Here is an 11,412-nt window from a genome sequence, read left to right as displayed (position 1 = left end):
GTATTATAATTTAAAACACTTGGATCATTCATTTGACTTTTTTTATCTAAAAAAAATAAATGCACAAATTATTTACATTAAATTTGTTCCTAAACTGAAAATTCACTTTATCTTTTACATTTCCCAGTCAATTTAGAATTTTCTACTTGACATATTGAATCCTGACATTTTCATGTTTAGATCAGAAATCTGCTTCATCATCCTAAAGAGATTTCAACGTGAACCTTTCAACTCTAAAACATGTTATTTAAAGTAATCGGAGTGAATCTAGAAGTATGAATGGTGCCATTTTAAAGGTTCAGACAAACCGAATGCACTTTACAGTTTTCAAACAAAGGAGACATCATGAGGAGGAACCATAATGTTTATTTTTTATTAAATAAGACGGTGTCATTTCTGGACTTGGAATTGATTATTCTACCTAAAGCGCACCGTGGCTCTAAGACGTACTGTGTGTAAGGCCGCTTCAGAGCTTCAAGGCTCCTCGTAGTCGCTGATATTTTACACACACACTCCTGCATCCACCTTCTCAATAAAAAAAGCTTTAACTCTGCATGTACACTAGAAAATTTGAATAAATTAACCGATATGGCTTCAGATTTCCCTAAAAGAAAAAAAAAATTCAAAGCCGCCTGTCACAGCAGTAGGCGTCCGATCAGAAAGTGGAAAACTCTCTCGTTTAGCAGCTTCTTTTTTCTTGTTAAGAAACAGGAAGTCCAAAAAGGCATCATCTCTATCTACAGTATACACGGTATACAGTAGCACCTTCATCCATGGTGGGTTGTACCAGGGATTCTTGCCCACAACACTGATAAAAGTACGACATACATTCAGACAGAAATCAGCGACCACATCAAACAGTGTCTCGAGATTTTGGCAAGTGCAAAGAGTCCATTTGTCGAGAGAAAAATAAATAAAACAAGGGTTCCGCCCGTCAGAAGACGACGCGGCGCACCTTTTGACACACACCGAAACAAATGTCAGAATATTTTGTTGCCTCTCATTCAGTCTTCAATGACGTACAAACTGCGTGTAAACGATTTAACACGCCATCATGACTGGTAGTTCCACAATTTGTCAGATAAAATTAGAACATTGTATTAAAAGAAATTTAGCTGAGAAACGTGTTATTTTGTAAAAAAAATTTACTTCATCCTGAAACTTAAAATAAATGTAATTGTGAAGATTCACATTATACTTGCAAACATTATTGCAATATAAAATATGTAAAGATTCATCGACGTTTCCCAGATCAGGAGACACTTTACTGTGAAAATGTGTTGGCGATGAATGTGTGATTCAGTTTTCATAATGTCAACATTAAGTTAACATTTTCGTGTGTTAATGTTTCACATGATCGCGGCTTTGGAAGTTTCTGCTCTGGAAGCATTACCATCTTTTAGTGTCTTTAGAAATAAAGTATTTTGTTTTGTTTTTTTAAATATAAGAGGAAACAAAATATTCTGACTTTTTACGAGTTTACAATAAATGTAACACACACTCTGCTCACATGGAAAAGGAGAAAAAAAAAAACACTTCCTGTAAAAGTCTGATTGGGGGAAAAAAAGCAGTTTGGCCTTGAAACTCCATGAGAGGCACCGGGTTCTAGGTGAAGACTTGTGCAACGTGGCGGATTTCACCAATCAGTGATTCACAGTTATCAGTACCAACAACAATCGAGGCTTCGCCGGACATTAAGTGACACAAACTCGGACAAATGGCACGGAGCTATAAATCGCCACACGGAAAAGTCTCAGATCTTCTCGGCGGCCTGCGGCGATCTTCTCGGCAGGTTCACGGCCGTTGGCTGGAGTGTTCGTCCACCATGGACCGAACGTCATGCCGTGTTCTCAGACTTCGACACGGGCGTCTCCGCCAAGTTGGTTTTTGATCTGAGAGAAGACAAGAGAGAGATCTACGGTTACGGGTCGAGACGTTTAAGAGCGTCGCGCAACGGCGTTATGTCCACAATGATGGGAAAAGCCCCACATCAGAGGATCAAATTACACAAACCCGAGGGTCACCGGCTCACCTGTTGTGAGTCATGTGGCTCTTGACCAGGTGTCCGGCGGTGAGGGCGGCCATCAGGGAGAGCTCTCCGGCCAGGACGGCGCCACACACCACACGGGCCAGCTGGCGGGCGTTCTCGCCCGGCTGGTTGGGTCCGGTTACGTCCAGCATCTGAACACAAGATGCATTTCAAATTTTAACACCGCGCGCGTGTGTGTGAGCTCAGTGTCGACTCATCTCTTGGATGAATGTCAACATTAAACAAATTCGGGAAAACAACCGACAACTTTAATGTGTTTTCAACCCAAAATATTTCAGTTGAACATGAAACTCTTGAGTTTCTGTGATAATTGTCTTTGTCCTTTCCTTAATATAATTGGTGAGTAAGTAATTCTAAGTACCCACAGAGCACATACCTACGCAAACGATTCCTGCAGAAGACATGGATCTTCAATCATGACTAAAGCCGGAGTGTGACGGTTTATGTTACGATTACGTGGCTTCATTCGTCCCCATTAGGATGTCCTCATAAGGCCCAGCATGTTTACTGATAAAGGTCCCCACAATGTATGTAAACACACCCACACACACACACACACACATATATGTGCTCATTTCCGGGGGACAAACCACAGGGAGCTTTCAAAAGGTGTCAGGCTGCATCAGAAGTTACCTGCAGACAGGACTGCTGCGGCGCCAGGTTGGTTCCTCCCCCCACGGTGCCGAGCTCAATGGAGGGCATGGTGCAGCTGAGGTACAGGTCGTCCCCCAGTGGACCGGCACACTCCATCTGAGTGATGCAGCTGGAGCTCCCCACCGTCTGAGCCGGGTCCTGAAACAGTCAATCGGTACACATTGCTGAGCGAGAGCGAGAAGAAAAACATACAGCTGCTTTCATATTCAACTCATTTGGTTTGATTGCTGAGAAAGAAGAAGAAGAACCAGAGGACAGTGAAAACTTCTTTTTCCCATCTTAAAGACAAACTAGAAACAATATCCGGAGAGACACTCTGACAGTAAACTAATATATTGTAGCATATTGTGTCTTTGACAACATGTATTCCATTTCATTATTGCAACATTCAAGGAGTCGACATCAGCCTCTCCGACAGACACATTTGTGCTCCTCACATGCGAGACGCTCTGTAACAAAACAAGTACAGCCTGTTGCTGCATTGGAACTTCTTGTTCATTTCTCCGGGGTTGTCGTCAGATTGTGTATACACAGTGACACAGGGTGGAAACACGCTGGGTGGACTTGTACCTGTCCACAGGCGATGTAGACGGCCGTTACGATATTGGCGGCGTGAGCGTTGAATCCCCCGATGCTGCCGGCCATGGCCGAGCCCACCAGGTTCTTGTTGATGTTCACCTCCACCATGGCAGCAGCGCTGCATTTCAGCACCTGCGCATGGCATCACCACCTTGTTTTAGCAAAAACTCCTAACAAAACCAAGCTGGTTGACTGGTACGAATGGAATCGGGGGAGGGGGGGGTCATGCGTCTTTACCTCCCGGACCACGTTCCCGGGAACGGTGGCTTCGCACACCACGGACTTCCCGCGGCCCAGGATCCAGTTAATGGCGGCGGACTTCTTGTCAGTGCAGTAGTTCCCGCTGACTGACATCACGTCCACGTCGGGGTGATGCTGCTGGAGCCGCAGCAGAGCCTGCTCAGTGCCCTGCAAGGGACGGACACACACTGAAACCTTAACGCTGGAACGACGCCCATCATCTCGTACCCAAGCTTTCATATTGCAATTTTTCGGAGCGAGATTCTGAAATGATTTCCCGATCATCTGACCACCTGAGAAGCGTCCCTACCTTGGAGAGCATGTTCATCCCCATGGCGTCGCCCGTCTGAGAGTGGAAGCGGATGTACAGGTTCCTGCCGGCTATGGCCACCAACAGCTTTTCCAAACGGGCAAACCTACAAATACAAAGTACAAGCATGATGTGAGGGAAAGACTTGTTGGACGTCACAATCAGGAGGATGTGAGACATTTGTCCTTTTTCATCTCTATGAATGAAATCAATGCATTTAGGATCCACTGTTCAAAATGTGCAGCTTAAAAGTATGGCTGAAAACTGTTCTTGATTTTGTATTGAGAGAAGGTTTAAGGTATTCTACAGTCATAGTTGTATTGACCCTCTAAAACCGATGTCTTTTTGATAAGTTGAACACTAAATTACCATATAATGTTGTTTTTTGTAACAGAATGACTCAGTCATCAGATTCGGGCTTTGTTTAGTTGAACGAGTTCCCTGTGAGTGACAATGAGCAACATTATTGTTCTAGTTTTGCCTCTGCTGACCTGCTGGTCTGGTCGAAGGCCTCTTTGATCATGTCAAAAGCACTCGGGGTCTCCAGCCAGAGTTTGACCTCTGCGGCCCGGCAGGCCGAGGGCAGCCTCACCACGGGACCCCTGGTCATGCTGTCAGCCAGTATCCGACTGCTGCAGCCCCCGCTCAGCTGGGACAGGAAGGAGGACACCGTCAATCACACGCAGACACACAAATCGTCAGCAGGAGCTTTTTTTTTGTTTGTTTGTTTGTTTGTTTAAACTTACGGCGATGGCCCTGCAGCCCCGGTTGGTGCTGGCCACCAGGCAGCCCTCTGTGGTGGCCATGGGAATGTGGAACTGCTTCTCGTCCAACAGCAGAGGACCGGCCACGCCTACCGGCACCGGCATGTAGCCGATGACGTTCTCACAGCAAGTACCCATCACCTACATGCCAAGGACACAAAGTTACACTTCAAATGAGCACTGCAACAAAGAAACGAGTGTAAATCATTTAAAAAGGACTAAAAATACAACTTATAACAACTGCTACATGGTGTTAACAGGATGGTGAGCTGGCACATCACTTCAACAAAACTCAAGCATGCACTTTTTCTCAAATCCATATTTGATCTTTTTTTTTAAATAACTTAACACTGTAAACTGTACAGGTAAAGAGAAATTGTCCTGCCAAGCAGAGGTGCGTGCACTCCGAGTACTTTCTTACTCGATTATACAACAGAGGCTCGAAATCTCGAATTTATCTTTGATGTCTTTGTCACCCTCATTTACATATTTTTCTTTTATGCATGCGTCTGTGGAACATTCTGTTTTATGGTCGATATGATGGTAGACATCATTTCTGGGTTATATACGCTTTACAAGTAGACATGGAATTATTTTCGATGCCTCACACTTCTGAAATGTTCTTTCTTGCACGTGGCAGAGAATGTATTTGAACTAAGTGGTCATTAAGTAGAGATATATTTGACACTGTGCTCTTCTAAAGGATGGCAAAGTCAAACTTTATGAAACACCGTTGATGCTCTGCTGAAATCCACTTAAAGGTATATTGGAAAATGAAACCATTGAAACCTAATACCTTGGAAAGAGCAGAATTAAAGGCAAAGATCAAATGCAAATGCAAATGTGAAATCTAAACTCTGTTGTGAGGGTTCAGCTGAGTGGACACAAAATAACACAGTTATCAGTTAACCTGGTGTTCCAGTACCTTTGAATAGTCATAGTCCTTGTAAGGCAGACAGGCCAGCGCAGTGGGAACAGACAGTTTGGGCGATAACATTTGCCTCCTGATGGCCACGCCCCTCTCAGGATTCTTGAGGACCGTTTCCAGTTTGTAGTTGTGGATCTTACACGACGTTACGAGGTTCATCACCTCGGCATCACTCAGTAAATGGGCTCCTCTCTGGAGAGCAACACGACAAGTGATTTGTTTCAAATGTTGAAACGAATGTAGAACACAGGAGCCGCTTTTGGCCCGAGATCTTATCTCACCTGAGGATCTGAGAGGATGGCCACACATTCCTCCAGCGGTCGAGTCCCGGAAAGACAAACACCTGCAGGAGCATGAGAGAGGGACTCCCCAGAGCAGGCGGCGCAGGGTTTGATGTCCACGAGCTCTCCTGGAGGCAGAGCAGCTCCTGCTGAGGAGGAATGGTGACAGAGCGACACAACATGAAGCGACAACGGAGATAAAACTAAAACTGTCGTTTCATCAGCCGACTGGAAGCATCACCTTTCTCCCTGTGGGCCATGTCTTCGTCGGGGGAAAGTGGAACGTCTGGAATGGCCGAGGCGTTAAGAGTGGTTGCCGGGACACAACCTGCAGTCTTATGGGGCTTCGAGACTGGGAGGTCCCTCCTGCAACAGTCCACCGCCACTCTGAGCTTCTGAGAGGGAGGGGCGGAGCTTATCATGGGACTTCTGAGGGACAGCGACGACTCGGCCTCTGCTTGCTCGAAGAAGACGTATTTAACGGCCAGAAGCAGGGCGAGACCGAGGGTGATCACCTGCTCCAGGTCCATGCTGAGCAACGAGAGGGACAACGCGCCGCATCAGTGAGAGAAATACTGTCGAGTTGTTTTTCTATTTACCTCATTATTGTTGGCCACTTTACTTTCTGTAAACAAAGCTCCTGCTGAACAGCGGCTGTATTCGGCGACACAACCTCCATTCATTCTGGACAATGTGCTGCATGTTGGTTAACTCTCTGTATGTATCGCTTGACTGAGTGAACTCAAGTTTAATCCAACCAACTCAGTTCATTGTGGAGCCAAATGAAACTTGCTTTTTAAGCAGTCTGTATCAGGAGGCATGAAGCATTTAAGGAGCACTCACACCAAATTTAAGCACACATTTCATTCAGAAGACACGAAATTGGTGCAAGAGATAAAGATTCTTGTCCAAAAACCAAATGAAACTTACTGGAATAAGGCGCCATATGTTATTTCATGTACATTTACATACAAGCGTACTAGATCCCATTTGTTGATAATAGTATGCACGTTATTGTAATGTTTAGTGTATTTAATCTTTTGTGTGCATTTCTATGATGATCCATTCAACCACCATACAATATACAGTGTTTGTCTGAATTTCATCAAATCTTTGGAATCAGTGGGTTTGACATGCTGGAGAACACAAGTGGGAGTGTTGAAACCTGGTGAGCTTCACAGGCCACGTGGAACCAGCGGAGTCTAGTCTTTCCGTTACGGGCCCCTCCACCGTCCGATTCTGACCCGAATGCTCGGCTGAAAGTCGAGTGTGGGCGTGAACCAAGGCCAAGCCCAGGGACTGAAAGATAACATGTGTATCTCTATTAACATTGTGCTGTTTTTTTGTCACTTGTGAAAGAAAAGTCCCAGAATGTGTCATTCTTTACTCGTTCCAGACAGATACTGTTTTCCAGCCAAATTTTTCATTTTCTTTTTTTTTTCCAAACATGAAAAGTCATTCTTACCATAATGATTTTAACCCTTTGCGTTACAGGATTCGGCTTGTTGTCCTCCTCCTCTGCCAGCACACGGGCAAAGTGGCTCAGCTGCCAAATGGGACGACCCTCACGACTTTCCCTCGACAGCTACAAACAAAAATGTACACAAGTACACAGAAATATTGTGAGATGACATGTTATTCTCTTATTCTCTCTCTCGGACCACAACTCTACAAATGGACCGGGTCATTCTCACCTCCAGGACCAGGGAGACACATGAAGGGAAGAACGTCATGAAGACAAAGTAGTTGGCCAGAACAGACATGCAGCCAAAGCAACACATAATCTCCAACTGAGGTACGCCTGGCAGATGAACGAAAACAAACTTTAGTAAATGTTTGTCTCATTTGAGCACCGTCAGAACATTTCTAACACAGCACTGTTTTTTGTCAGAGGAAGTAATCCTTACCTGACATGGTACCGATTCCTATCACCAGACACTCGACGAGAGCATCCAGGGTGAACGTGGGGCCCAGGATGGCCATGCCCTGGGAAATGTTTTCCCTCACCTCCTCCTATGAACAACACACAGGTCTAAATCAAAATGGAGTGACACCTCAAGGCAGTTTAATCATAAATCACATTATAGTGTGCACTAAAAATGGTATCTGGTATGTGTTATTACCTGAGAGTTTGAGCTGAGGGCAAATTTGGCCAATGCACAGGCTTTGGAAAGGTCAATAAGCAGAAGAAAGAAAGGCAGGGCTTCACTGAAGGATAAAAGTAAAAATGACAGTGAGGACATTTTTAGTAATATTCTACTGCAACCTACGGCTGGCGTTATATTGGAAAGGTCCATTACATTGGTAATGACATCTGATATGTTTTGAAAATAGTACTGACGCATTATTGTAAAGCAGTCTAACCACAGAGGTCTCGTCATATTTCCAAGAAGAACCCAGTTGCTGATCTTGATAAGACTCACATTCTACAGTGTTTTAAAATGTATAAAACAGGGATATTACATGTACAAATGCGAAAGTATTTCAAGAACTGCAAAATCGGAGTTGAAAAAAATTATATAATGCAATACGTCGCCACAAGAAAGCACACAAGTTCAAGAAACATTTGTAGCAACTTTAGAAACAAAGTGTATGAATGTATGAGAAGTACTTACTTGAGACCTGTCAGTTCCTTCCCAAAGAAATGAATAACTACTGTACTGAATACAAAACTGGAAAATACTGTAAATAACCCTGCAATACCTGCAAACAGAGAAGAAACACATTGCCAAAACCTTGAGAAATAACACAGCACATGTGAAGAAATATAACTCATCTACAACCTCTTAAAAGAGACTTAATTCAACTAAAAGGTATTTTCTGCAGGAACTGGAACTGCAGTAACATGCAAACAAGGACAGTCAAGGTGACTCTGTTAGTAGTACTACAACTAATATTCTATGTTACTCGATTGCTCTCTTAAAAGACTGAAAATAGAAAATCAAAGTTGTTTGATTCTGAGAAAAAGTCTATAATTTCAAGGTTGTTTTTTTCTCAGAATCAAACGATTTTCTTGTTAGCTGGGAATACAATGCGAATCTCTCCTCTCCATATAGCTTATAGCTCGAATATAAATCAACCATAAATCTATGCGGTACAATGAAGATCAAAAGCAAAAGAGGCTTATATAACAGCCTCACATACTGACCAAGTATATATTTGGATCCCAGCTGTCGGAGGTTCTTGAACTGGAAGTAGATATAGATAATGGCCATACAGCGAGTGACAGTAAGGATAATTATGTTACTGCTATGGATTTTCTGCAATAAAGAAGAGAAAAGAAACATAAATCCCCAGTTTACATCTGAACACAACAAAATCAACACGAGTGCACGTGATGAGCACGACGTGGGTGTCTCACTAACACACAGCCCATCAGCAGCCTCACCTCCTCGATCTTGGGACACTCGTTCCAGCTGCACATCTGGCTGCTGGTCGCCCGGTTGTTCATGGACATGAGGCAGACTGTGAGAGCCAAGGTGCCCACGATGACCTCCCACGGGTGGGAGGCCACCATCAGGCCGTGGAGCCTGAACAGACGTGCCAGCATGGTGCCGGGGTGCTTGCTCCTGCCTAAAGTCACAGCCTCACCTGTGGGACAAAAAAGTCTGACTTCCTATTTGCGATCACAACAAGTGATTAAATGAGTATCGTAGCCTGTTTTGGACTATGAACACGGCACACACAGTGGCCCTGCCTTGTACGTGTAAATATGGGTTTGTAATCACAGGAGTGACTTTGTAGACATTAAGCAGCAGTTACTATTTTATAGCATTAGCTACATTAACGCTGGTGAGCATTAGCCACGTTAGCCGTCACGCCCAGACTGCCTTACACGAAGCCGGTCACCAAGGGCAGTTTGTCCCCACAGCCTCGTGACACTTCGTGCAGCTATTGTGGCGAAATTGAATCAAAGTGGCGTACCTCCTATAGTAGGCTTCACCGTCGTCAGAGACTCCTTTTCATGATGATTTTACCTCTTGGCCAAATCGTTCAGAGGACCTAGCTTGCCTGATGTAACTCATCCAATATGGCGTTCCGGAAGTTTCAGGGTGAAGACGACACAAGGAAGTGACGTCATAATGATTATTTCTTTTTATTTATTTCTTGTTGCATTTTTGTTCTGTATTTATTTTTCTTGTGGGAAGGGGCAAAGATTACGATCCTCGGTGGACATTTAATTCAATTGTATTCTTTCTTCTTCTCTTTCTTCTTCCAATAATAATAATAACAACAACAACAATAATAATAATAATAACAATAATAATAATAACAATAACAATAATAATAATAATAATAATAATATTTATTCTTATTCTTATTCTTATTCTTATTCTTATTCTTATTCTTATTCTTATTCTTATTCTTATTCTTATTCTTATTCTTGTTGTTGTTGTTGTTGTTATTTCCTTCTTTCGTTCGTCTTTCTTCTTTTTGAGCTGTGGGAAAAGGTATGGACAAGCTGGAAGCAGTACATGGTGGTAGTGCCAAGTAGAAAAAGAAGAAGAAGAAGAAGAAGAAGAAGAAGAAGAAGAAGAAGAAGAAGAAGAAGAAGAAGAAGAAGAAGAAGAAGAAGAAGAAGAAGAAGAAGAAGGAGGAGGAGGAGGAGGAGGGAAACAGTCATCAGGGATGACATGAGTGGTGGGAAACGATGTAGATAGATAGAACCAGCAGATGGCGGTAATGCAACTCTATGGATGCGAACTGCCGTTAAATCCAAAAGAAAAAGAAGAGGAGCCGCTGAGATCAAATGAGAGGCAGGTATACAAAATATCCTCAATCATTTTCTAGCTGTTTTTTTTTTTTTTTTTTTTTTTAGATATGTTTTTATACATGTAGTTTATATATTGAACACAGTAACACATAAAGACAATAAGGGGACTGGTTAATTTTCACATGAGCGTTACGCAATAACATGCAATGATGACTCATCTTCTATAAATTGGCCAAAATTCAAGATGGATGGATAGATTGATTATAGATTGCTTAAGAAAAAAGTATAGATGTGGCCTTTGAAATGATATAAATAGATTAGGATGCTCAATAATTAACCACAGTGGCTACATTAGGGTTGATAATCAATTAGAGTGTAATAATTAACTCCTACTGTATTACCATCCATTAGGGTGATACTATTAATGTTGTATTATATATTCATATCTGAAGCACAGCTCCCACACCACTATCTTTTGGCATAAAGGTCAGCTTAACATCATGTCCCGTGTTTAATGATTCATAGGCCTACATTTTTTCAGTTGACAGAGCGACTTATAATTTTACAAATCAAATCAAACTTTATTTATATAGCACTTTTCCTATAATTGTAGAACAAAGTGCTTTACATACTTTAAAAAGAGAAATAAAACACTAACACACACACACACACACACACACACACACACACACATACACACACACACACACACACACACACACACACACACACACACACACACACACACACACACACACACACACACACACACACACACACACACACACACACACACACACACACCACCAACCCCAACTGCCCATATCAAAATATAAAAACTGATGTAAGAATGCTGTTGTACAAGTCAACTTTGGTGCTCATACATCATCAT

The 11,412-nt window shown here is 42.8% G+C and overlaps 1 protein-coding gene across 3 annotated transcripts; it reads right to left on the bottom strand.

Moving 5' to 3' along the window:
- Positions 1–347: 347 nt before the first annotated feature.
- LOC308117604 (3-hydroxy-3-methylglutaryl-coenzyme A reductase-like) lies at positions 348–9,860 on the bottom strand (the record flags this gene model as incomplete). Of its 3 annotated transcripts, none has more annotated exons than XM_080476575.1 (20): positions 9,731–9,860; positions 9,195–9,397; positions 8,955–9,066; positions 8,422–8,509; positions 7,930–8,014; positions 7,714–7,819; positions 7,501–7,607; positions 7,272–7,391; positions 6,972–7,105; positions 6,048–6,337; positions 5,807–5,952; positions 5,523–5,717; positions 4,580–4,738; positions 4,325–4,482; positions 3,834–3,939; positions 3,521–3,691; positions 3,275–3,415; positions 2,684–2,842; positions 2,033–2,181; positions 348–1,892 (listed from the first exon to the last, which is right to left on the bottom strand). In XM_080476575.1, the coding sequence occupies exons 2-20, from the start codon at positions 9,354–9,356 to the stop codon at positions 1,838–1,840; spliced, it is 2,643 nt and encodes an 880-aa protein (XP_080332701.1). In that variant the 5' UTR covers positions 9,357–9,397; positions 9,731–9,860. The 3 variants fall into 3 exon arrangements, with proteins under 3 accessions (XP_080332701.1, XP_080332700.1, XP_080332702.1); XM_080476574.1 differs by having other exon boundaries at positions 5,807–5,955; positions 9,731–9,838; XM_080476576.1 differs by lacking the exon at positions 348–1,892 and having other exon boundaries at positions 2,029–2,181; positions 5,807–5,955; positions 9,731–9,838.
- Positions 9,861–11,412: the final 1,552 nt, after the last annotated feature.

This window comes from Lipophrys pholis (genome assembly GCF_963383615.2).
Source record: "Lipophrys pholis genome assembly, chromosome: 12".
Classification (NCBI taxonomy): Eukaryota; Metazoa; Chordata; class Actinopteri; order Blenniiformes; family Blenniidae; genus Lipophrys; species Lipophrys pholis.
The sequence above is the reverse complement of the archived record's forward strand: the minus strand, read 5'-3'. Positions and strand labels throughout refer to the sequence as shown.